At 51.3% G+C, this 25,593-nt stretch overlaps 8 protein-coding genes and 1 non-coding gene across 9 annotated transcripts; 4 read left to right on the top strand and 5 right to left on the bottom strand.

Moving 5' to 3' along the window:
* Nucleotides 1–1,060: 1,060 nt before the first annotated feature.
* Nucleotides 1,061–2,200, bottom strand: AKAW2_80309S (uncharacterized protein; the record flags this gene model as incomplete). Its single annotated transcript, XM_041681315.1, has 3 exons — nt 1,061–1,885; nt 1,939–2,042; nt 2,164–2,200. The coding sequence occupies 3 exons, from the start codon at nt 2,198–2,200 to the stop codon at nt 1,061–1,063; spliced, it is 966 nt and encodes a 321-aa protein (XP_041548270.1).
* Nucleotides 2,201–2,851: 651 nt separating this feature from the next.
* On the bottom strand, nt 2,852–3,828 carry AKAW2_80308S (acylglycerol lipase; the record flags this gene model as incomplete). The annotated part of the gene is made up of 2 exons (XM_041681314.1): nt 2,852–3,682; nt 3,754–3,828. The coding sequence occupies 2 exons, from the start codon at nt 3,826–3,828 to the stop codon at nt 2,852–2,854; spliced, it is 906 nt and encodes a 301-aa protein (XP_041548269.1).
* A 2,227-nt stretch (nt 3,829–6,055) lies between these two features.
* AKAW2_80307A (uncharacterized protein) lies at nt 6,056–8,123 on the top strand (the record flags this gene model as incomplete). Its single annotated transcript, XM_041681313.1, has 8 exons — nt 6,056–6,314; nt 6,374–6,510; nt 6,567–6,649; nt 6,707–6,804; nt 6,853–6,973; nt 7,023–7,845; nt 7,895–8,000; nt 8,056–8,123. The coding sequence occupies 8 exons, from the start codon at nt 6,056–6,058 to the stop codon at nt 8,121–8,123; spliced, it is 1,695 nt and encodes a 564-aa protein (XP_041548268.1).
* A 992-nt stretch (nt 8,124–9,115) lies between these two features.
* AKAW2_80306A (putative alpha-amylase) lies at nt 9,116–11,476 on the top strand (the record flags this gene model as incomplete). The annotated part of the gene is made up of 9 exons (XM_041681312.1): nt 9,116–9,283; nt 9,330–9,368; nt 9,423–9,538; nt 9,598–9,706; nt 9,764–9,992; nt 10,042–10,204; nt 10,257–10,403; nt 10,459–10,699; nt 10,766–11,476. The coding sequence occupies 9 exons, from the start codon at nt 9,116–9,118 to the stop codon at nt 11,474–11,476; spliced, it is 1,923 nt and encodes a 640-aa protein (XP_041548267.1).
* A 380-nt stretch (nt 11,477–11,856) lies between these two features.
* AKAW2_80305S (uncharacterized protein) lies at nt 11,857–15,110 on the bottom strand (the record flags this gene model as incomplete). The annotated part of the gene is made up of 3 exons (XM_041681310.1): nt 11,857–14,504; nt 14,560–14,986; nt 15,048–15,110. 3 exons carry the CDS (start codon nt 15,108–15,110, stop codon nt 11,857–11,859), a joined length of 3,138 nt encoding a protein of 1,045 aa, XP_041548266.1.
* A 357-nt stretch (nt 15,111–15,467) lies between these two features.
* AKAW2_80304S (uncharacterized protein) lies at nt 15,468–15,857 on the bottom strand (the record flags this gene model as incomplete). The annotated part of the gene is made up of 1 exon (XM_041681309.1): nt 15,468–15,857. The coding sequence occupies one exon, from the start codon at nt 15,855–15,857 to the stop codon at nt 15,468–15,470; it is 390 nt and encodes a 129-aa protein (XP_041548265.1).
* Nucleotides 15,858–16,603: 746 nt separating this feature from the next.
* AKAW2_80303S (uncharacterized protein) lies at nt 16,604–19,267 on the bottom strand (the record flags this gene model as incomplete). The annotated part of the gene is made up of 1 exon (XM_041681308.1): nt 16,604–19,267. The coding sequence occupies one exon, from the start codon at nt 19,265–19,267 to the stop codon at nt 16,604–16,606; it is 2,664 nt and encodes an 887-aa protein (XP_041548264.1).
* A 2,354-nt stretch (nt 19,268–21,621) lies between these two features.
* Nucleotides 21,622–23,896, top strand: AKAW2_80302A (putative DUF21 and CBS domain protein (Mam3); the record flags this gene model as incomplete). Its single annotated transcript, XM_041681307.1, has 3 exons — nt 21,622–22,081; nt 22,153–22,822; nt 22,873–23,896. The coding sequence occupies 3 exons, from the start codon at nt 21,622–21,624 to the stop codon at nt 23,894–23,896; spliced, it is 2,154 nt and encodes a 717-aa protein (XP_041548263.1).
* A 1,378-nt stretch (nt 23,897–25,274) lies between these two features.
* On the top strand, nt 25,275–25,345 carry AKAW2_t80004A. Its single transcript has one exon. It is a non-coding gene; the product is annotated as a tRNA-Gly (tRNA).
* The last annotated feature ends 248 nt before the right edge of the window (nt 25,346–25,593 follow it).

The raw sequence follows: 25,593 nt of genomic DNA, 5'->3' as shown, positions 1-25,593 counted from the left end.
AGAATGATCCAGCACTGGCAGAGAGCAAACTTCGCGTGGTGGTGTATGAATACGTCGTGTGATTAACTTGGCTATGAGAGTAGGTAGCCTCTAAACGTGAATAGACGTAATTGGTGCAATATGCATTCCAGTATTATTCGCCCCCGATCATATAGTGCAGTGCGAGATGTTGAGGTAAGAGAAAGACGAATAAAGAGAACCAGCAGACGCGAGACGCATCGAATTCCAACCAACGGGACAGGAAGGAACCGAAATTTCTTTGTTCACAGTCATTAACCGAACCTAGCTCTACACTACCATAATTAAGCGCGGCTATCCCAGCTACATTGGCACGTTGCAACCAGGACGTCGAATCGGCATGTTGCGCCGGGTAGGGTTGGTGAAACGGTGTGATACCCGTTGGTGGGACAAAGTAACATCGCCCGTCAATTCTATTGGACTACCCCAACCAGCCAAGATGTGTTCCTGGATTTCGACTTGAGCCTCGCAATTCTTGCTGCCATACTTTTATCGAGTTTTTAAGGTGGAAATATTATTGGAGTAACATCCTGGTCATGATTGGCTCATCCTGGCTTTAGTCATTAGGAAGCGAATCAATATCCCGCATCCACCATAACAAGTCAGCAGTCCAATCAACGACAGAAGTGGGACGCAGCATGCCGTCCTATACGATATATAAGCCTCGAATCGAGACTGGCAAGATCTACTACCCTGTAGCACTATCTGTAGCACATAATTATACTCAGCACGCGCATATTCATATACCAAGGACCCGTGATATGTAAAGGTAGAATAGACATTATATTTTCAAGTATTAGGAATCGTAGTTGCTAAGAAGTCAGTTCCCTTTCTCAGATTTGTAAATTAGATGGTGCAAAGTCGTCGCTAAATAGCTGTGGTCGACGCGAAAATCTGGCCCTGTCTGCGAATATCTCAATTAAGCGCCCTTGTGACATGGCTTCCGACAGCAGAGACAGCCTAGCCCTGCTGCTGTCATGCATGGGCGACACTATCCACAAAGCCTCTGCGGAGTCCATACCTCGGGTGCTAGTCAAAGGTATCAAGGATTGTGAGTAGTGGAGATAGCAGAAACGGGGCTATGCTGATCCGCAGGTCTGGGCTGTGCAGGCGTGGAGTCCAGCTCTTGGATCGAACCAGGCAGCTCAACTGGCCTCTGCGGTGCCCCTGCTACTGACGGTGACTCGACAGGAGAGACCTCCGATGGCGGTGCCTCATGAATTTCGCTAGGCGCCACAGACGACATTACAGCAACTCGTTCAGCCACCTCAGACGAGGGTGACTGCGGTGGCATGGCAACCGTCTCCGCAGGTGGCTCTTTTGATGCCTGTTCACAATCGAAATTTGACCTATGACCAGAGAAGACATCGGATTGCAACGCCTGCATAAGCCTGTTGGCCTCGACAGGCGGAGGGATGTCGCCGCTTAGCAGTTCCCGTGCCTTGACAATATCCCCATACAGTTTTCGGTTCGCGAGCCTGTTTTCAAAGATAATGCCTCCTTCTGCACTCACGCCACCAAAGAGGCCTTTGGTTTGTGCGAATGAGAATATCCCCATGACACCACCAGTGCTTACGACACCCGCAATCTCTCCACTGCGTCCGACCGGTCCCACTGCCAGTGAGACGTTGAGCCCCAGAGTTAGGCTTCCCAGCTTTGCAAACGTTTGCACGGCATGGTCGCTCTGCAGTATGAATACGAAATCTGTCAATTCGACACCGATTTGTCCACCGAAGCCACCTCCCACGGACGCGATGGCTGATGGGGCGGACCAGGACCCGTCGGGTAGACGTGCAACGAGGATACCAGAGCCAAGGCGCACTGACCCTAGGAACCCGGCTTTGGCGACTGTGAGGATGGCGAGGCCCTTTGAAATGTGAGTCAAGGTAGTGGCGAGGCGAGCACATATTCAGAGCATACCTTGGCACTAGCGAGTAGCTTTTGTGGGATGGTACGTCCCGGGCTATTGAAGCCATCGGGATCTGTGAAAGAGTTGATGATCTGAGCTGCTTTTTCGCATTCGCCTGATTGTCAAGTAAACTTTGTTAGTATCGAGTTACGCAATGAATGGCGCCTTTGTAGGTTGTCGTAGAGCTGAGACGATTCATAACATTCAGGCCAACATCAGAGTAAATCGATACGTACTTCGTAAAGATGAGGGAAGCGGGTTGTGAAGAGGCATTTTGAAGGAAAGTCATGCAACTCTGAGATTGTTGACAGGAAACAATCCAGACTCTGCGGCATTCTTTAGAAAGAAAATGGAACGAGGCTGAGGGGACGCGTGGGGGGCCAAAGCTTGACCAGAAGCAGTAAGCAATCTCTTAGCCCCGGTTTTAAGGGTCTGCGTTTCCCCTTTCAGTCTAGCCGGCATCCTTTGCCTTGGTTTTGACGGGATCTTTCTGCTAGTCTGTCTCCGGCTTCGTGTTGTGAAACTATGGTGAAAGAGGGATCTACACTCTCTTTGTCTTCTAGTCAGGCACAGCCACACGGTCCTACACCGCTCGGTGATCTTTAAAGTTCTTGACATGCCAGCTCCAGCTGTTCGTTCTAAAGTTCTGATGACATGATATGATAAGCTGCACTATTGATCCATCGCCCAAAACATTATATCATGATATATACCCTACCCCCAAATGAAGAAAAGCTCAACCAAAGAATGCACGACCCAAACGTACTAAATAATATATACTATAGACCCGAGATGATAAAGTTCGGCCAGCGGTAATGCCAGATGCAACAATTGTGCGAACGATGTTAGCTGACACTGAAGACTTGCCAATTGGCAGCGCCCCGCGTATGGAGGCATGTGCTCCCTCTTCTAAGAAGTGAGTGTCTAAGCCTCAGACTTTTCAAGGATCCAGGTAGCCATATCCTCCGCATAAATCGGGTAAGTCTCCGGCAGATCGGCATGCAAAACATGGCTCCATCCATCGTAGGACTTGTGCATCTTCGCTGTTTCAGGGAAACGAGCCGTCTCGCGCTCATACCATCTCTTACTCGCATCGTAACTGGTGCAGTTATCCCCAGTTCCGTGGGCGAGAAAAACCGACTGCACTCCATCAACAAGGGTCAACTTGCCCTGATCCAGCTCCATCATGCGGTCCAGCATATTGGCAAACATCTCGAGTGTGCCCGTGGCATGGTTCAACGGGTCCTCTGCAAGGCTCTTTTGCACTGCCGGATCGCGCACCAGTGTCTCTACCCGCATTTTCTCCACGAGCTGGAAGCGGGGGAGAAGCTTGCCTGCCAGCCGGCCCACGAATACCGTGATCCAGCTAGGAGTCTGCTCGGGAGTGAGACCCATCAACGGAGCCGAAAGCATAATCCCACGAAGTGAGGACACGAGCGGCTGATACTCCTTGGTCGAGGCGAGAGTAGCCACCAATCCACCACCCATGGAGTGACCATTGATAAACAGGGGGAGCTCAGGGAAGACGTTGGTCTGCTGGTCCTTGATGACGGCGGCCATGTCGGCCAGGACCAAGGAGGTAGGCCCTGTGTTTCCCCGGTCGGACTTTTTCGGGGCCGATCGGCCCCAGCCACGCTCGTCGATACCTGTGCAGTAGATACCACGGCGTGCTAGCAAGGGAAAGAAGTTATTGTAGCTGTTGATGTGGTCGCTGAAGCCATGAAAATGTACTAGTTTGGCCTTGGGGGCAGCGGGCTGGTGGAGATGTTAGGATGTCGGTGACTGAATGGGATGTTTGACATGTGATTGAGGGTGTGTGCCCTTACCGACCAGGTCTTCTGGTAGAGGACGGTTCCGTCCGCGAGTTTAAACTCGCTCTCTGTTATCGTGATGTCTGCCATTTTACAGTGAGAGGCGACGTTGAGACGAGATGAAGAAGTCGATGATGGTCAGTTCGTTGAATGAAGGGATGTCGCACGAAGCTGATAGTTGCAAGGTTGAAGGAAGACCTCGGCTGAAAGACTGGGGGTGAAAGGAAAAGGCAGAGATCGACGCGTGAGCACAGACGCCGCCAAGAATGTCATCTGGTCGCCTGAGGCGTCTACCCTCCACACCGTCCATTGTCTTTCACCAGTCATTCCAAAATGCTGCATAGCAGCTTCGTTAAATCCCAAGCAGATGACACGCCGTGAAGTCATGAATAGGCTAGCCTATCTCTTTGTGTCAGCAGGAACAGGCTATAACACTGCCTACTAATAACTACCGCGTCAGCACCCAATATGACAAGCTGGCGGGTACTGGGTGGGTCAACTCCCTGCACAAAGACTAAATCCGAGATTCATCTGTTAAGCTCCAGAGATCAAGGAGCATCTGGGCATCGCCGTGGGCATAAGCCGGCTTATACACGCATATGTCACAGACTGTTCCTTCAAGAGGTTCCTGGCAAGGTTCTGAGAGGACTGGCTCCGCGCTATTCTGTTTCTCAAATGCTACGGCCAACAGCTCATGGACTCCGCTATGCGATGAATCTAGAAACTCCTCTTTAATTATTCTCGTGTTGTCCAAGGGCTCAATCAATTACATTACAATATTATATTACTACTTGGTTCCAGTGCCTCCGCCCACCAGTTTGAGTGGGTGATGTTCTGCATCTATTCCTCACTTAAGGGACCGTATATCACCTCCCATCCGCCCCCATGGGCTGCGAGCCTATAGCGTTTGCATCATCCTGCTTTACCTGCGTATATTCTTTAAGAGTCCAGCTGGGGTCAAGAGTATTCATGAAGAGATAAGGTTTCTCCACCTAGAGCAAACGGAGGGGGGGATCAACCCCCTGGCCAAGACATGACTTCGGTAGACGATCCAGCAAATGCAACGTGGACTATGACTCGATGCTCTCGAACTTCTTTTTTTTTCTTCGCTCCCTGGGGTCTTGGCATAGAACGTCGCCTCTTATTATAATGAGAAATGGACAGAAAACAACATTGGTACCATGTTACAGCATGTTATATACTCCCCGGCTTTATATCGATGTGTACGAAAGATATATTTGTCAGACCAAGCCAAATTCGTTGGCTGGGAAGAGCTCTCTAGATGTGGCTGTAGTTTTCTTCTTCCCTAGTAGAAGAGGATCGACTAAGCAAATCATTTACCATGATACACTGCTATATTTTCACCCCCAATAAACTCCTCTGCAACAATTCAGCTGGACCAGTCTGACGGACTCGGCATATAGTATTGTGGATCAGCGCGGACTGGTTAATGTGAGTAATTTTAGGGGTACAGCGAGAATGCATTGACGTGACGTTCCATTCCAGGCTAAGCTTGACAAAACTCCTTTGGTACAGATGCGACGGCACAAGCCAAAGAAGCCATCATTCAGCGAGAATAATCAACAAGGTAGGGTAAAACGCTACAGTGGATTTAGCTGTGTTGCTGGCTGTACCAGAGTACACGTGATCAAAGCGGAATGTCGCCATCGGTCGCACCTCCAACTGTCCAATGGATTTTCCGAACAATGACTTACTTCTCCTCTTATTCAAAATTATAACCTTGTTTCGACATGCTTTAGGGTTGAGTTGAATGACTGACAGCCGAATGTCGGGTGTCCCTGACGGTCCAGGCGCTAAGGCCATCCACCCACCATGGGTTCGCCATCGGGAGCAGCCATGGCGTGCTGCTCCACTTCAATGAGCTCAACTCTGGTTCTTCCACCACTTCATTTGCGCTTCTGCTTCTTCCCCTATTATAGCTCCAGTCCGTTGACCCATCCGTGCACTCGCTTTCCCTGATGCGGTTTAGCAGCCCTCGATCGTATATCTGCCCCCGATGGTGTCATCGCTTATTCTCTGAGTGACACTGTCACCAGCCAATACTGATGCTTCGAACTCGCTCCTGGGGGGTCCAGATTCCCCAGATAAGCGGAAATATCGGAATGGATGACTGCGTGGACAGATTATTTCTTTTCCCGCAGCCGAAGCAGGGTCCGGGAAAAGAAAACATATCAGCTCCTGCTGCCCGTAACTCTATCTCTCACCGAACTTCCATGCTGCCGACGCAAGGTTCCATCTCCCGGCTTTGTGACGTTCTCAACTCACCACCTCGAACACGCCAGAGATCCCGGATATAATGGCCGTCTCAGCTTCTAGTCCAGATCCGCTGGACGCGAATATCGATGAAAGAACGCCCCTGAATTCTTCGGCGCAGCATGCGACTCCCAGTGCAAACACCCCGGATTACAGCAGCATAACAAAAGGGCTCACTAGCGACGTGCACAGCAGCCATGGTAGTGATGAGGAACGGCCGTTGATCAACCCACCCGAGTCGTCTGGGAAAGATGTGACGGCTTTGACCAGTATAAGTACCGTGATTGGTGTGTTGTTGCTGGGTATGTCGGGTTCACGGTCTTGTTAGGCTTTCTTCTTAGTCAGACTGACAATCGTCTAGGTGAATTCATCTCCAACGCGGACGCAACACTAGTCATGGCGGCAACAGGCAGAATCTCCTCTGAGTTCAATCGACTGCGCGATGCGAGTTGGCTATCAACGGCATACACCCTGGGATTATGCGCTGCTCAACCGATGGTCAGCTATCACACAATATTCGGGGAGTTCGGGATATACTGACGGTGACCATATAGTACGGGAAGCTGAGTGACATCTACGGTCGCAAGCCACTGCTTCTTTGGGCGTACTTTCTCTTCGGCGTGGGATGTGTTATCAGGTAGGCTTATTCATTTCGACTTTGGCTTGTTGGATCGTGCTGACAGCTGTTATTTAGCGGCATTGGTCCAGAGATGGCGACTGTTATATTAGGGCGTGCAATCAGCGGGATTGGGGGTGCTGGAATAATGGCGATGGGATCTATCATTATAACAGGTAGGATATCCGCGTACTAGCTTGATGAACATCACTGAACATAGGCAGATATTGTTCCCCGACGGGATGTTGCCCATTGGCGGGCGTACATCAACATCGCGATGACTCTGGGTCGTAGCGCAGGAGGCCCAGTGGGCGGATGGCTAACTGATACAATTGGATGGAGATGGTATGCTTTGCGCCTCTGTAGCTGCTTCTCTCGCTAATTTGCGGTCAAGGTCGTTTATCATCCAGGGGCCCTTAGCCGCTGTGGCAGCTTTATTGGTGGTATGGAAACTCAAGCTCGCCCATCCAGTCACTGAGAAGAGCGTCCGCCGTGTCGACTTTCTTGGAACGTTTCTTCTTGCCACTGGTATAATCACAAGCACAGTTATTATGGACCAGGCAGGACAGTCCTTCGCATGGGCATCACTGTCAACGGCAATCCTCGCTACTCTCAGTCTGTCAGCATTCGTCGCCTTCGTTCTTGTTGAACTCTATGTAGCTCCCGAACCGATCTTCGAACTTCGCATGCTGCGGAAGCCGAATGTGACGCCCAGTTACCTGATCGGATCGCTGCAGATCACCGCCCAAGTTGGAATGATGTTCTCCGTGCCGCTATATTTTCAGGTGACATCGAAAGCCTCAGCCACCGTAGCTGGAGGGCATCTAGTTCCCGCCGTGATCGGGAACACGCTTGGAGGCTTGATCGCGGGAGCCTTCATCCGTCGCACCGGCCAATTCAAGGTCCTCTTGATTCTTGCCGGTCTTGTTGCGTCTGTTGCATATCTACTCCTTTTCCTCCGCTGGAACGGTCACACTGGATTCTGGGAGTCTTTGTACATTATTCCCGGTGGTATGGGTACTGGTTTCTGCTCGGCGGCTGCTTTCGTCAGTATGACGGCGTTTTTGATGCCGCAGGAAGTGGCCATGGCGACAGGAGGGTATTTCCTACTCTTCAGCTTCGCCATGACGGCTGGTGTGACTGTCACCAACAGTCTGCTGGGGACTGTTTTCAAGCGCCAGATGGAGCAGCATCTGACTGGTCCAGGGGCCAAGAAGGTGTGTATCTCCGCTCCTTTCTGCATTTATTTACTGACGGGTTTTGAAGATCATCGAGCGCGCGCTGTCCGATACGAGCTATATCAATGGCTTGCAGGGTCATGTCCGAGATGTAGTGGTAAAGGGATATGTGGCTGGTCTCCGCTACACTTATCGTAAGTTGTCTAATTTGGTATATTCCCTGTACTTCCTTATTGACTTTCGTGTCAGTATTTTCCCTCGTCCTTTCGCTTCTAGGATTGGTCCTTGCATGGACGGTCCGAAAACACCAGCTGTAATGACCGCGGCAGGGAGTATCCGAGAGCTGCAAATTGCTTCATCGAGGCTGGCATTCGATAGAAGAAGACTTATAGACAACTATTTCTGCAATATAACCTTTCTTTTGATTAATCTCTATATTATAAATCGCGCATGTGTCAGCCCTTTAGCCGAGTGGCGCGCAGGTCTCTCGCAGTCTCGCAAGCAGCGTGGGATATGCTACGGCCCTGTTCCGGTCGGAAGAGTAACTGGAATCAGCGAACGACCTTCTGAAATAAATGCATGTGATATTCACAATCATGCGAGCTCTCGGCTAATATACTTTGTCAGCCTGGGCATGCGGTAGATTATACTGTCCGCTCAAGCCACCGGCCAGGATATCCCGCTGAACGCTCCATCACCGTGCAGCTCGAATGCAACATGGGACGGGCCTTGACTTTTCGTCAATAAGAGTTTAATCTATCTTCTCCGCACCCATAGGGCCCTATGGCGTCGACCCGGGTAGTCTGCAGGAATTCATCTCGCTTCGCCAAGCGAGACGCCCTAACGGGTAACCTGCAGCTTACCCTGTTCACCCGGCATATCACACGTCCCGAGAAATCCGTCACGTCCTCCACGAGTCAGAACAAGGTTCGGCCGTTGATTCTTCTCCATTTTGCGCGTATTTAGCTAATGGTCAGTATTCCGTGTCGGAGATTTGTTGTTCTGCAACAATTAAGGGGACCAGGGTTAAATCCTGGCCTCCGAAGTGATCGGAGTTCTGACCAATGAGAGACTGTGTATACGCCCGTTCCTGGCTGATGGATTAATTGCCGGCTTCACTTGGCATCCATCAAGCATCAGATGTGACCAGAAGGGTAATGAGTGGGTTGATCTGCCTTGCAAGGTGCTCAGCCTTCTGCGACCATACTGAAGGGAATATTTAAGAGTGGTTATCAGGGACAGAGTTCCCATGTAGTCAGGCTGTGTTTGGGATACTTTCTGTCGCTTCGTCAGACATTAATACGGAACTATGAGAGTGTCGACTTCAAGTATTGCCCTTGCTGTGTCCCTTTTTGGGAAGCTGGCCCTTGGGCTGTCAGCTGCAGAATGGCGCACTCAATCCATCTACTTCCTTTTGACGGATCGGTTCGGTAGGACGGACAATTCGACTACAGCTACGTGCAATACGGGTGACCAAGTATGGTATTGCTGTACTTCCGTCATTCATCTGCTGACTTGGATAGATCTACTGTGGTGGAAGTTGGCAAGGAATTATCAACCATGTTCGTATCTCACTTCATACCATCCATGCTGGGCGCTTCTGACTATTGCTCCAGCTGGACTATATCCAGGGCATGGGATTCACAGCTATCTGGATCTCGCCTATCACTGAGCAGCTACCCCAGGATACTTCGGATGGTGAAGCCTACCATGGATACTGGCAGCAGAAGATGTATGCCCTCATTGCATTCATATTTTATGCTTACTCGCAGACTGCAGCTGACTTGGCAGATACAATGTGAACTCCAACTTCGGCACGGCAGATGATCTGAAGTCCCTCTCCGATGCTCTTCACGCCCGCGGAATGTACCTCATGGTCGACGTCGTCCCTAACCACATGGTAAGTACTGCTTTACCTCTATATTAGTAAACCCAATGCGAACAATGACTGTATCAGGGCTACGCAGGTAACGGCAACGATGTGGATTACAGCGTCTTCGACCCCTTCGACTCCTCCTCCTACTTCCATCCATACTGCCTCATCACAGATTGGGACAACTTGACCATGGTCCAAGACTGTTGGGAGGGTGACACCATCGTGTCTCTGCCAGATCTGAACACCACGGAAACCGCCGTGAGAACCATTTGGTACGATTGGGTAGCCGACCTGGTATCCAACTACTCAGGTGCGACCCCAACCCACTAAAACAAGCCACATACTAAAAAATTGCTCAGTCGACGGCCTCCGTATCGACAGTGTCGAAGAAGTCGAACCCGACTTCTTCCCGGGCTACCAAGAAGCAGCAGGAGTCTACTGCGTCGGTGAAGTCGACAACGGCAACCCTGCTCTCGACTGCCCATACCAAAAATATCTAGATGGTGTTCTCAACTATCCCATGTACATACCCCCTTCTACCTTCTCGAACCCATCACTAACTCAATTGCTGCAGCTACTGGCAACTCCTCTACGCCTTTGAATCCTCCAGCGGCAGCATCAGCAACCTCTACAACATGATCAAATCCGTCGCCAGCGACTGCTCCGATCCGACCCTCCTGGGCAACTTTATCGAAAACCACGACAACCCCCGCTTCGCCTCGTATGTCCCTTCCATCACTGCCCCCTTTTAAAGTAAACCCCACTGACAGGCAAAGCTACACATCCGACTACTCCCAAGCCAAAAACGTCCTCAGCTACATCTTCCTCTCCGACGGCATCCCCATCGTCTACGCCGGCGAAGAACAGCACTACTCCGGCGGCGACGTGCCCTACAACCGCGAAGCTACCTGGCTATCAGGCTACGACACCTCCGCGGAGCTCTACACCTGGATAGCCACCACAAACGCGATCCGGAAACTAGCTATCTCAGCAGACTCGGACTACATTACTTACGCGGTTTGCCCTTTCCCTTCCCCCCACCCAGAGCTCAACCCCCATTCTAACAAAATATTTCAATGGTAGAACGACCCAATCTACACAGACAGCAACACCATCGCGATGCGCAAAGGCACCTCCGGCTCCCAAATCATCACCGTCCTCTCCAACAAAGGCTCCTCCGGAAGCAGCTACACCCTCACCCTCAGCGGAAGCGGCTACACGTCCGGCACGAAGCTCATCGAAGCGTACACCTGCACGTCCGTGACGGTGGACTCGAACGGGGATATCCCTGTGCCGATGGCTTCGGGATTACCTAGAGTTCTCCTCCCTGCTTCGGTGGTTGATAGTTCTTCGCTTTGTGGGGGGAGTGGTAACACAACCACGACCACAACTGCTGCTACCTCCACATCCAAAGCCACCACCTCCTCTTCTTCTTCTTCTGCTGCTGCTACTACTTCTTCATCATGCACCGCAACAAGCACCACCCTCCCCATCACCTTCGAAGAACTCGTCACCACTACCTACGGGGAAGAAGTCTACCTCAGCGGATCTATCTCCCAGCTCGGAGAGTGGGATACGAGTGACGCGGTGAAGTTGTCCGCGGATGATTATACCTCGAGTAACCCCGAGTGGTCTGTTACTGTGTCGTTGCCGGTGGGGACGACCTTCGAGTATAAGTTTATTAAGGTCGATGAGGGTGGAAGTGTGACTTGGGAAAGTGATCCGAATAGGGAGTATACTGTGCCTGAATGTGGGAGTGGGAGTGGGGAGACGGTGGTTGATACGTGGAGGTAGATTGGTTTTACGTCATGGGTTGGGGGAGGGGATGTAGGTTTGTTGGTATTGGGGTTGTGGTGGGTTGGGTAATGGAATCTACATGGTTTCTTTGATTGTGATTCAGATGGCTGAGTTAACATTGTATGTGAGATAACTCATTTGGGTATGTACAAATCTAATTAGCCATTGGCTTGAAGAAAAGTCTCCTAGGTTGTCTCTGAATGGAGTACCCAGTCGGAGGTAATAAACGTAAAGAACATGAAGATTGGGGAAAACAAAGGGTATTTAACAACTCATGAGCATTTGCTCGTTGGTAGAATGCAATCGTAACAGAAAGTACAGCCAGCTCTCCTATTATCATGAAGAAGTCCAGCTAGTGAACGAATGAAGAGAATAATTTAAATGTAATCCGGCCGATATGGCTTCACGTGCGAAGTCTCGCCTTGAGGGGACATTGTCCTTGATGGCGATTGGCCATGATGTTCATATGGCGCGATGCTTGGGAGTGTGGGTGTAGCGGGTGACCTCACGGAAGGACTAAAGGCCCTGTACCCTTCAGAGGGTCTTGTTTCATGGAGGTCGGAGTACCCAAATGGGTTCTCGACAGTCGCACTTGTTTGCGTGTGGTAATTTGAAGGTCTATGTTCGGTCTCGGTTCGCGCAGGCGAGGTGACGGAGGGGTTGAAAGTTGCATAGCCATCATTGGCATGCGTCAAGTCGCCCAAGGTCAGCGGAGAAATTGGCCTGACCTCTAATCCATGCATCTGCTCTGCAGTCGCTTGTTCGTGGTGTCCTTGTAAAGAGTTTTCGGAATCGGAAGACTTCCTGGACGAAGTGGTAGGATTACCATGGTTGTAGTGGGACTGTAGCACATCATGCGATTCATTGGACACACGGTGTTCGTACGAGTTGTCCGCCACGTCGGCGCCGGTATGCATTTCGACGTTCTCATGCGTCTCAGCATGTCCCTCGAAAGGGGACTCATTTCCAGCGGAAGGTGTGTAAGCAACATAGTTATCAGGCTGTTGCGACGTTTCGTGGGACTCCGAATTTGGTCTTCCTGTGGACTCATGGGCGGCATCGATATGCGATTCGTCATGATCTTCGAACGGAGAAGCATGGTTTAAGTCGGAGGACGATGGTTTAGCAGCGGGATTGAATGCAGCATAGCCACTCTCAGGCTCTTCATGCGAGCTATAGTCACGTGGCATGGCATGGTCCAGGTGATCTAGATGTTCATGGTTGGCTTCGTGGTGTGCCGAGATTGCGTCGCTAGCAAAGGGCGAGCGCGGCGCATTGGCTGCAGGACTGAACGCCACATAACCACTCTCAGGCTCTTCATGTGAGCTATAGGAGCTGTATGGCATGTCATAGTCCTGAGGTTCCGGATGATCATAGCTAGATTCATGGCTGTATCCATCGTGTGCGGAAATGGCGTGGCTAGCAAAAGGCGAGGGTGACGTATTGGCTACAGGACTGAACGCCACATAGCCGTCCCCATTAGCTGCATTGACTGGTGAGAACTTCCTGCCCAGTGCATCGGCGGGGGAAGCGGCTTGAGAGCGAAGGCCATTAGAAGTAGCAGGACTGAACGACCGCGGCGGGTATTCATTTTCTTGAGCTGGATAGGGGGCTGCGCCAGGCTGGTTGAAGGGTGAGAATGTTCGGGCTGCTGCTCTTTCACCAGGGAAGGCAGACGCGGGAGTTAGAGAACGAGTGTTTGGATCAATTGCCAGACTGTATGGACGGAAAGGAGTGCTAGATGGAGGACCATAAGGATCGTGTTGAGGTTGGTATGTTTCAAATGGTCTGTACCCTTCGCCAGGACCTCGTGTTCCGGGGACGTTTGGCCCATATCCAGGAGCTGGTGTATGATTGGAACGTGACACGGGTGTTTGGTTGCGAAAAACTTGCGGTGCCGGCGAGGCATGGTCAACCTGGCTGTACCCGGGGCCTGAGGTGTAGTTTGAAACGGGTGTTTGTGTTCGTGGTATTTGGGGCGCTGGAGACGCCCTGTCAATCGGGCCGTATCCAGGAGCTGGAGGTGTGGGTGTAAACCCTTGCCGCGATACTGGAGTCTGCAAACGCGGTACGGGCCCCGGCTGCTGACCGGGCAGACGAGGCGCAGGGTTGAAGTCTGAACGTGACATCGGTGTCTGGGTGCGCGGCATAGATGGCGCCGGTGATGACCGCTCCATTGGACTATTGTATCCCGGTTGCGGAGGCGCTTGGTTGAAGTTCTGTGGCATCCTTGGAGTCTGGGAGCGTGGCATCGGGGCAGGGCCGTGCTTCGGAAGTGGTGGCACTGGTGGCACTGGTGGCGCCGGCGTACCATGCCGATCCAGTGGGCTGTATGCTGACACCGCGGTGCTTCCTGACAACGAAGCCGCATCAGAATATGCTGAAGATTCGGTCATTGTTCGGCTCAATCCAGGTTTATCATTGAATGCGCCAACATCTGGCAAGGTGGGTTTGCGATCCGGAGCAGCTGTCCCAGGACGTGAAGAGTAAGCCGGGAGAGTGGTTTGTGTGGTAGTGCGCGAGATCGTGGTGACAACAGGTGTCTTGTCATCATCGCCAGCACCCAGTGAGGGAAGAGTAGGCCGTTTGTCTAGACCCATGTTTGGATTGGTTGGTTTCCGATCTTGCAAGGCCACGCCTTTAGCCAAAGCTTTGTTGACTTTCCTCCGGACAATACGAGTGAGCCGGCTGTTAATCTTTCGTTTGCAATAAGCCTTCAATGACCCATCCTCCGAAGGGATATGGTGGAAGAGAAAGATAAGGTAGAGTACGACAGCCAGGATCAATTTGAGCATTGACAAGACCCATATGACCAGGGTAAACAGCATTCCGATCAGGACAACCGCACGTTCGGTATTATCCTCCGCCAGCACCTTCATGTTGTCAAAGAATTGCGAAGCTCCGGACCCGCCCTCGTCGGTTGTGTTGCTGCCTCCGGGAAGAAGATCCATTTGCATCACTGAGTATAGGGTAATGGCGTTAACGACCTGTCGTGGGCCGTCGGCAAAAAGAGTGCTCAGCCAAGCTAGATAGGTCAACATGTGTGTGTGTGTGTGCAAGAAGGGCAGTGGTGAACTTACATTCAAAAGCAAAGTATGCGAAGAGGGCGACGTATTCAGCGCCCTTCTTACTTTTGGTTAACTCGCCGAACACGAGGAATCGCCTCCAACCGCGACCGTTGCTTCCCATTCGAATACTTTGAACGCGCACAGCGAGAGAGTCGAGGTAGCTCTGAGCGATACTCCCGGAGCGGATTGCACGAATGGCGCGCAACCATCGGTAGATCAAGAGGGCGAAAGAGATGATGATGCAAACGGCGAAGATCCATCGCGATATTTTGAAAGGAATCGCAGGCTCAATTTGGCCCGCCCATCGTGAGAAAGCAAGAAGATTGACGGCGGTAAAGGTGTCGACTCCGTACACGGCTATAGAGATAAGAAGGAAGACGTAGAGAAAGAAGTATGAGAACGGGGATAGGCAGGACTCTGATTTGAAGTCATCGAGGTTCTGTAAACAGTCAGCGTCAGCGGCATTTCCATAGGAGGACCAATTCAGGAATTGAGCTTACAATGTAATCCCACTGTTCCTCCAAGGCCACGGGCCCTTTCTCCCTGTCTCCAGAACAAAACATGCCGATAACCAATCCGGTGTCGCCAGTACACAATGAGATAAAAGAAGGTGAAGGGAGATGGTCTGAGCGGGAAAAGAGTGATGCTTCGTCGGTCCAGCCGGGCGAAGTCGAGATCGCAACGAGAGCGAAAATCAAAGAGTGAGAGTGTAGTGTGAGAGTGAGAGGAAGCCAGGATCTCGAAATTGTTATGTACGAGACCGCGCCAAGGAAAGAGAGGAAAGCGTCAGCAGTACGGCCAGCGACTATCGAAAACAATCGCGCATAACCGCTGAGAGATTGCTGGAGTCCGAGGTCAAATGAGCGACCTGTCAATCACTGCGGACCCATTCTGAATAGCCATTGAAGTGTTGTAAAAGGTTAAGGTGACGCTTGAACTGCGACGTTGGCGGCTAGCTTCAGTGGGTAGGGCGAACGTGCCAAGATAGGGGAAGGGGGGTCCTGGCGCGTGCTGCTGCGGTTACAACACCGATCGCAATTGCTGATAAGCACAGGAGAGAGGGAGAGAGAGAGAGACAGAGAAAGAGACGAAATATCGGCCACAATGGGAATAAGGAAAGACGAGGTAGTTTGGAGTAGAAACGAACGACAGTTCACAGGGAAAAGGCGAACCCCTTGAGGGTCAGAAGCCGAGCAATCCACGCGAGAAAATAAGAGAGTTGGCGGGATTGTATGATAATGGAGGGGGCTTGCATGGAAGAATGTGGAGCAATTGGTGGAAATGGTGGAATGAAGAACGGGGTCGCCCATGGTTTGGTGGCCCAAGGTGAAACACGCACGGAAGGGAGGGAATGAAACAGTGCGGCGCTTGTTGAGAACTACTGGCCACTATTGAGTGTTAGTTCGGATCAATTTCCCAATCCATTGGTCATGAGGGATAAGTACTTACTCGCTGTGTGGATCTGATAGGATCCTCTCCTCTCCCGCACGCAGGTTGCCCCAAATTAATGCCAGCCGGCCGTTGAAATTGTGGTTCATGTGGGATGAAGTTGAAGATGATGGAAAGGGAAGGGAATCCGTTATCGCTGCCAGTCACGGACCTTTTCCCCGACTGACCCCGTGATCCACACCTTTCGCTTCCACTGTGACTGATTGATTATCGACAACTCACTCCCTCTCTATACCGAGTGGCCATCTCACGAACACCTCCACCCGGTTTAGACTTTCCAATTGCTCTGCCTTATTCCCATATTCTGGTTTGTCGATCGTTCCTTGTGTCCCTACCGATGATGATTGACATCCGATCATTGCGCTGCCTGTTGAGTAGTAGTAGTAGTAGCCTGTATATAGCAGGCTGCCAGTATCCCGAGCTTTTCATGCCGACATCCTGGCGAGGCCGGTCGCAATTCAGAGTGTCCTTTTGAGTTCAGTTGTCATTGGTATCTTTCTCTCTCTCTCCCACCCCTCCCCTTTTCACTCACGCACTCTCACTCTCACACCAAGGAAGCCGAATCGAAGATGATGGAGCTTGAAGGCCCCGAAGACAGGCGACAGCATCAACCCCCTCGGCCTCGGCCACGACCGCGGCCGCGACCCAGGCCGGCGCTGGAGATGGAAACCCGCAGCCGCTGGTTTTCCTGCTGCAACTCTTGGACCTGCCGGCCCCAGCGAACCTGGTCCTCGGTTCGCTGTCTTTTCTCGACCTCCATGGCTTGTCGCAAACGGTTGACGCTGTCTTGAAGGGCCTGGTCGGAGGGAGCAGAAGCGGCTGAGGCGGCGGACTCCGTCTGAGCTTGGAGTTTGGCACGCAGATCGTTGATTTCGGTCTGCTGCCTGGAGATTTCGACCCTGGCCTCGTCCAGAGCCGTCGCAAGAGACCCCAAGTCGCCCGTACGGCGCTTGGGGATCGTTTGCATACTCTCGCTGTTCTCCCAAAACTTCAGACGGTGCTCAAGGACGTCATTGACGCCCGTGAGCTTGTCCCTCTCCGCCTCGGTACCCTCCTTCTGCTCCCGGAAACGCTGAGCATCCCTGGAGGCGATGCCGACTTGCCGCGACATCTCCTTGAGTTCCTCCTGCAGGCCCTTCACCTGCTTCCGAGCCTCCTCGGCAGCCGCACGTTCCGCCGCGACCTCGTCATCGTATCTCTCCACCTCCTTATCGTAGGCGTCTTTGAGACTTTTCATTGTCTTGCGATGCCCTTCGTCGGCTTGCCGGAGAAAATTCGCGACCCCCTCAGCCTCCATCATCTTCTGCTCGGCTTCTGTCGCCTTCGCCTCGGCTTCCCTCACCTTCTCTTCGGCGACCGCCTTCACCGCGTTGACCTCCACCCGGAGATTCAGGGCCTCCTGGACCGCGCTGTTCCCATCCAACGCAGATTTAAGAGACTCGATCTCGGCCCGCAGCTCCAGGATTTCCTGGGCAGCCTCGTCCCCCTTGAACGCACTCTTCAGCTTCTCATGCTGTTCAAGAAGCTCGTAGTTATCGTCAAACAGCATATCGTACTTCTGCGACATGAAGTCGATCTCTTCTTGCTTTGCGTGACCCTCTGCCACCAGCTTTACGTGCTGGGCCTCTGCGATCCGGAGCCGCTCCAGCACGTCGGTGTACTCTTCGAGCTTGGCCTGCAGAGCATGCACTTGTGCTGCTGCCTCTCCGAGTTGTGCTGCTTGCGTGTGACACTGTGCCTGGAAAAACTGAAGTTGTTCTTTCAGGGACCGGATCTCTGCGGCGTTAGGCTCCGTGGCCTGCACCTGGGGTGCTGCCTCGTAGGCCCGGATTCTTACGCCCAGGTTCTGGATCACAACTTCTTTCTTGGAAAGCTGGTCTTCGACGGCGCTAAGTTCCCTCGCCCGCTCGTAAGACTGCTGCTCCTGAACCAGAAGTAGTTCCTGGAGTCTAGAGATCTCTGCATCCTTGCGGAGAACCTCCTCCTCTGTCACACGGAGCTTTTCAATGTCGCAGGTCCTCTCGGCCAGAGCTTCAACGGCTTCTAGACGGCGCGCCATGGCGTTGAGCTCATCGGTCCGATTGTTGAGGTCTGCTTGAAGCGATTCAATAATGCCGCGAGAGTTGGCATTCGCTTCATCAGTCTTGCGAGCCAGCTGCTCCTCTAGCTCGGCGACACGGTTGGTGAGAGTCTGCTCCCGTGAGTCAGACTTGTACTGCGCCCCCCGCGCTCTTCCGTTAGCCATTATGAGGCGACAGTTGACCCGATCTAGCTCTTGACGAAGACCGGCGATCAGACTCTCTTGCTGGGCAACCTTGTCCTCTTCGCAACGTGCAACCAGCATTTGATTTCTCGACCGGAGTTCGTCAAAGCGCACCTCCATTCCGTTCGTCTGCTCGGTTTTGGCGGCCAGCTGGCCTCGTACCTCGTCCAGCATTGCTTCGTACGTGCCAATCCTGGCCGAAAGAAGTCCAACTTGCTCGAGCAACGCTGTATCTTGGTGCTGTGCCTCATCTTCAGGACCGTTCTTTGACTTCGAACGTGTCCAGCTGCAAAGCGTCTCAATGGCCTTGACAGGAGAAGAATGACGGATAGCGATAACAGCCCCGGCAAGAATGCTGGCGAGGGCCAAAACGGAACAGACGAAACGGAAAATCTGGAGGTGTTCAATATCATCTCCAACGCTGAACGTTGGGATGTAGTCTTCCCAGACAGAAAACAACTCCACGCCGAGGTCGACTCCGTCACAATGGAATCCCTGGAGCCGCCGACTGCTGGACCACCGGCCTGCCGGAGAACCACGATCCAGGTTCAGGCAGTACTCCCAGTGGTCCCAGCCTGCGGATCCCATACCATCAACCATGCCATACAAGACATGGTAGCCGGGCGTCAGAAGATCTTGACTCGTCCACATCAAAGTGACGATTGTGACATAAACCCGCGAGATCATGGCGATGGGACGACGAGCAGGGAAATACCAGTTACGGAGGTCGGAAAGGCGACGACCCATCTGGCTCTGGACTATCCATCTCTTGAACGCGTCAACGCACGCGACGAGGAATTCGAGGGGAGAGAACACAGCTGCAAGCAGCTTGGCCCCGAACGAGATGCCAGAGGTGAGGGCGTGCCAGTTTACGGCGACGAAAAAGAAGAGAATAAGAGCTGCAAAGACGGTGTCCAGTCCTGCAGTCAAGTCGAGCATGTCTAATGACTCGTACTCCGGGTTCAAGGTCCTTCCGTACACGAGGACTTGTTCCGTAGGAGACATCATGGTGAACATGCTGTACAGCGTGAGTTTGTTGTTTACGAGATTCTAACGGCAGTAGGTCTGGAGCTCAAACCTTGAAGAGAAGCTTTAAAAAGCGGTTTGTACTTTCGAAAAAGCACAGGAAGATGTTAACGAAGATACGAAGAAGATGATTCTGCGATAAGCTTTGCTAAACACTGTAAGTGTCAACGAAGTTAAGAAGAATCCGATCTTGGTAAAGTTCGTTGGAGGAGGAAGAGGAAGAGGAAGAAGGGAAGAAGAGGAGGGGGGGGAAGGGGAAGACATGGTGGGCGGGCCAGAGAGTCCTGGGGGGGCAGGAGACTGACCGTCCAGTGAATGAAGCTGTTGGCAGTGAGTGTTAACTACGGTGACTGGGTCAGAAGCTTCGTTACTGAAGGTGAATGGCAGGCTTTACCACCGCAATACAGGGGGGAGAAATGAGTGACGGTTTGGGAGAAAGAAGGAACCTGGATTGAAGTGGGAGAGAAGAGAGGACAGATGCGCCAGATTATATAGGTATGGCGCTGCAGGTAAGTCTCGGATATCTCCATTAAAAGGTAGGTATTTAGAAGCTATATTCCGCTGGTTGAGAGTCTACGAGTCTACGCATATGGGAAATGCCGTGGAGGGTTCAGGAAGTCCCCACCCGTCATGGGCAATGACGGGACTACACGCGGGAATTCCACACGAATAATGGGAATCGCCGCGCAAAAAGTCAATGTGGCAACTTTCACGGAGACGCCTTCACCTTTGGGTCTGACGTGCACTTCACTAGCCTCTGGCCTAGGTTAAGTGAAGTGGTGAGTACAGGCTTACGCGGTTTCTAGTAGAGAAAGTGAAGATAGGATAGTGTATGCTTCGTAGTTACGATGAAAACAGTGCTACAGCATCTGCTGGTCTATAATGAATCGCGATAGTTGAGTTCAACACTACGGTAGTCCTTTAATTGGGGACTGATAGAGGTCCTTGTAACTGCCATTCGAGGATAAGCCAGAGGACATCAGTGGACTTTTCTATCAAGGCAACTACGCAAATGACAAGCTAGTAAGTATGTTTAGACTAGAGAATACATAGTTTCATCATGAATATCGCCCTTTTGCTGCTCTAATGCCAATTATAATCAGTTTCATACCGAGATATTCGCAATTCTTTTTATTCTCTGCTTCGATCGTTGCCGATCTTGTCAGAGTCTACACTGGCTACTAACCAAATCGGCACGGTCACTTATATCGGCGTATGCTTATCTGTCTATTATCCTAGGAAAGGCAGTATATTAAGTTCTGTAGCTTCTCGGTATACCTCCTGCCTGCTACTGGGTATATCTTTAGAAAATCAAAGTCTATATTTTCAGTCTCTGATATAGTCCGCTGCAGGATTAGTAGTTGTAAGATTCACCTACTAACTAGACCTCCATATATATAGCTGTAAATGAAAAGTCAGTCCAAAACATATCTTGCAGTAAGTATCTGCTAGAACTACACCACTCGACCATATCGATGCCTTCATGACTACTACCTATTTACTTTCTTAGTTATTCGAGTCACCTACCTTACTACTTACAGTAGTTCTAGAATCATTGGAGTAGAATGACTCATCTCTTACCTCAGCATTCAACAGACGGTTTCATTGGACATCGGGAAGCGCCCTATGGGGGGGCCTCCGGGATCGTCCGTCGGGAGGCGGGAAGATGAGGACCTTCGCAGAAATGATGGAGCCCTTGAAATAGTTACTCCGGACTGCTTAGAAGTCGTACTAGAAGCGGGTGTGGACTTGTCAGACGTGTGTCTAGTGACCAGTGCTATCTCCGAGAACTGCGCTCTAAAGGTCTAAAATGAATTGATGAGAGGATAATAATCACGCTGGAATCGTGAGCTATTTAACAGCACCTATCAATCAATTAGAGAACCCTCCTGCTGATTCCTGCTGAGGGAAATAAAACAGGTATAAGCCAGTAAAAAGAATGATATAATGAAGGATGGATTTGGTGGAGGACATAGCACTCCCTAGTACCTACGTACTAATGTAAGTGCTAAAAAGTAGGCGACGTCACGCAGTGGCCAGACACCCACCCGCACTGATCAATTGTTCCGATTACGCCGCCAGCCACTACTAAGCAAAGCACCAGCAGCAGCAGAACCTTTACTCGGAGTGGTTACCACTTCGTCGTTTCCATCCATCTTTCTCTGCTTTCCCGCCCCCAATTCAGCTTAGCCGCCCCCCCAATTCGTACGTACCCTTTCTCTCTTCTCTTGTCGTCTCTTTCCTCAAATATGCCCCTCTGGTAGCCTTCGGGCCTTTCTTGTCTTTTCTTTCTTTTCTTTCTTTTTTCCCCACCCTCCTTCCATTGCCCTTTGGTGATGGCTATATCCTCTGCCACACGTATCCTGGCCGCCCGGCCTCTCGTCCTTGGTTTAGCAAAGCTCTGCTTCTTGGCTGTTGCCAACCTGCCCGTCATCTCCGCCGCCCCAACTTTTATCATCAACTCCGATGTCGACCCGAAACCCCCCAGTGACCCTAGTCTATGGTTGTACCTCGGTGTCGCCGCCGCCCTCGTTCTCAGCGGCGGTGCCTTCGCTGGTCTGACCATCGCCTTGATGGGACAGGATGAAGTCTACCTACAAGTCATTCAGACCTCCGGTGAAGGCTCCGAACGCAAAAATGCCGCAAGTGTCCTGAAGCTGTTGCAGCGAGGAAAGCACTGGGTCCTCGTCACCCTGCTGCTCAGCAATGTGATCACCAACGAGACGCTTCCAATCGTGCTCGACCGCTCACTTGGCGGTGGCTGGCCTGCGGTGCTCGGCAGTACCGTCTTGATTGGTATGTCCCAAAAATCCCTCTTCTTGGCCTTCGCATCCTTGCTTACCATCAATTCCCTCTGTCGCGTCTAGTCATTTTCGGCGAAATCGTCCCCCAGTCGATATGTGTCCGTTACGGTCTCCCCATTGGTGCTTGGATGGCTCCATGTGTCCTAGCGCTCATGTACCTCATGTCTCCCGTCGCCTACCCGGTCGCGAAGCTGCTCGATAAGCTGTTGGGTGAGGATCACGGCACCATCTACAAGAAGGCCGGTCTCAAGACCCTGGTGACGCTGCATAAAACCTTGGGTGAAGCCGGTGAACAGCTCAACTCCGATGAAGTCACCATCATCAGCGCTGTTCTTGACCTCAAGGACAAGGCAGTGGGCAGCATCATGACCCCAATGGAAGACGTCTTCACCATGTCCGCCGACACCATCCTAGACGAAAACACCATGGACTTGATTCTGTCGCAAGGATACTCCCGTATTCCCATTCATGCTCCGGACAACCCGATGAACTTCGTCGGCATGCTGTTGGTCAAAATGTTGATCACCTATGACCCCGAAGATTGCAAGCGCGTGCGGGACTTTGCTCTGGCCACGCTCCCCGAAACCCGCCCGGAGACAAGCTGCCTGGATATTGTCAACTTCTTCCAAGAGGGCAAGTCCCACATGGTATTGGTGTCGGAGTATCCGAGTGAGGATCGTGGTGCCTTGGGTGTGGTCACCCTGGAAGATGTAATTGAGGAGCTCATCGGAGAGTACGTACCAGACAAGCCCCAAAGGACCGAACAATGCTGACATTTTGTAGGGAAATCATCGACGAGTCCGATGTCTTCGTGGATGTACACAAGGCCATCCGCCGCATGGCTCCTGCTCCTAAGTCCCGCGTTCCTAAGGGCCGGATTGTCGAAGATCCGCCCATGCTTCCAGCTGAGACCACTCTAGTCGAGGTGGACAACGAGTCCCCTGCTCCGCCCAATGGGGCCCCGAAGGACCATCGCCGGCTTTCCGTAGAGGCACCCTTGCCCCGGTTCCAGCTCCGTCGGCCTACCTCAGATAAAAACTCAGACTCGACAGATGGCTTGTTCACGCATCGCGGGGCCACGGATGAGATCAGACAGCATTTGAAGCACCTGGGTCCATCAAACTTGGCCAGCCGACCGCGCCAAACTCGATACCAAAATGTGAAGATCAAACGGAGTGCCTCGCCATCCCGATCCGGACAGACCGATCTTGAATCCAGCCAGAGTATGTCCGATGTACAACCTAGACATAATTCCATCGGCCTGCAGGGCGGTATCGGCGCCGGACTTGTACAGAGTGGTATGGACGCCCGTGATGGGGTGTATGCGGTCCGTGCGGGATATGGCACGATGAACCACTCCAATCCGCCGGCCGATGCCGGTACTCAGACGAAGGATGGTCTCCCGATATCGATACCCGAACCGGTCCATGAAGAACAGGATGATCACCCTCGGTCAGCGGGCAGTCGAACTGGCAGTGCCCGGTCCATCGACTCGCAATCCGAGCATCTCAAGCCGGGCAGTTACCTTCACCGAGGCCCGGCTCGCAGTGGTAGCATCACAGAGCAGGTGGTCGATGTCAACGGCATCCGCAAGGTTGTGCTCCATACCACAAGCACCAGCTCATCTGAATCTGAACGACCGAGAACGAGCGATAATCCGGAGTTCCCTGTCCGCCAGGAAGGCGAGATCGTCGACCTGGGGAATAATCAGTCCGCCGGAAATAAGAGACGCCGTCGTCGCAGAAAGCGCGGACAAGGCCCGAAGAACGGGGAGTCGGGCGAAAATACCCCTCTACTGTCGCAATAACCAAGATAATTTCAGACGCTCCGAGTGTTCTGCTGGCCAGAGCGACAGGGCGACATGTGGATAGTTGTTGTTGTTACGTTGCAAAAATTTAGCCGGTACACAAGTACGACCGAACAGCTGGTCGTGTGTGATGCACATGCTCCCGAGGAACCGATGTATTTCTTTCCTTTCCACCATATATTCATTTTCCATGCATAGCCGACCCTGCGTGCCAATACCTGGTCGCTTGACACTTGTCGTTGCATTGAGGGGTCTGGCGGTGTAGATGAGATTTGTGTTCAGTAGTATCTCTTAAGGAATGGCATTCTCCTGATAGGTCCTTGCATAAAATGTAACACCGACCCTACTTGCTCTTACAGATGATGGAGGAACCACCATCCGTCCAGCATCTCATTTGAAGACTGGGTGATAATCCGCTTTCCAGCATCCTAGCCATGGCTTTTAAGTATTCTTTGAAATAGAATGCCGACTGTACCCCCGGGAATAATAGTAAATCTAGAAACACGAACCGTAGACCCATCATAGTAGTTATAAAATAATTCCCCGAGTCAGACACCATGCAAGATCAAGACCACATGATGGATAATAATACTATGTAATATAGCTAAATTCTTCCTTGATTCCCTATAGGGATAATAACAATTCAGGGATGTCATGCATCGTGGCTTTCTTTCTTTCTTTCTTCCTTGCAATCGATTATCTATCCTCCCCCCCTCTCGAAACTCGATCACTCACTCCTCTAATGAGGTCTGACTATTTATTATTATAAGTATTGATATACACCTAGGTGATAACACCAAAGAATGGACATCTGCCAAGAAAATAAGAAGGAGAGGGACGAGGATGATCCTTGAGCATATTCAGGAACATGAACATGGCTGGGATTATCAATCTGGGATGCTGTAGTAATACTTGATAAGTATGACATGATAACTATCCTTAGTTGATCTTTTTATTGGTCTCTCCTCTCAGTAGAGCTCCGGCTTCTTTAGGCCAAGGCCAATAGTACTAGAAGTACTAACTCAATGTATATATATATTCTAGCTATGGTTATAGGGTCTATCTCTCTACGTAAATGTGTAAGAAATTCACCAAGAAGGAGAGAGAGAGGAGGGATCATTTGCTTGATGGTTATTGTACGGTGTTTGATGCTGTTATTGGAGTGGTATTCATTTGATAGTCTGTAAGTGGTGGGGTGGACTAGGATCAAAATTGCTGGTAATCACAGTTAGAGCAGATATAGTCTGGATGATGTTTAATATAAATGTTTCTGTCATGGAATATAGTGAAGTATGTATAGCTATCGAGGACTGGTTGGTTCGATATTTCTTTTTCGGCCACTGATGTATGCATAGAGTGTAGCATAATATATCAACTAGCATCATTGGTCTAGTGGTAGAATTCATCGTTGCCATCGATGAGGCCCGTGTTCGATTCACGGATGATGCACAGATATTTCTTTTTGCTTTTGTATCCTTTTTTGGATACGATCCAAAATGTTTTTTTTTTTTTGTCGATTGTTATCTTTCAGAGTATCCGTAACTTGGCTATTTGTTTTACTTGGAGATCCTCTAATACGTAGTCATCTTCTAGGTCAAGTATATCCAGAATCATCTCTATTTATTCACCCTACTTTTATCATAAAGCATGTGCATGGACCCCAACCACAACTCCATAAACAAGACGATGCCAGCAGC

This window comes from Aspergillus luchuensis, chromosome 8 (assembly GCF_016861625.1).
Source record: "Aspergillus luchuensis IFO 4308 DNA, chromosome 8, nearly complete sequence".
NCBI lineage: Eukaryota > Fungi > Ascomycota > Eurotiomycetes > Eurotiales > Aspergillaceae > Aspergillus > Aspergillus luchuensis.
This window is presented reverse-complemented; position numbering and strand designations above follow the sequence as displayed.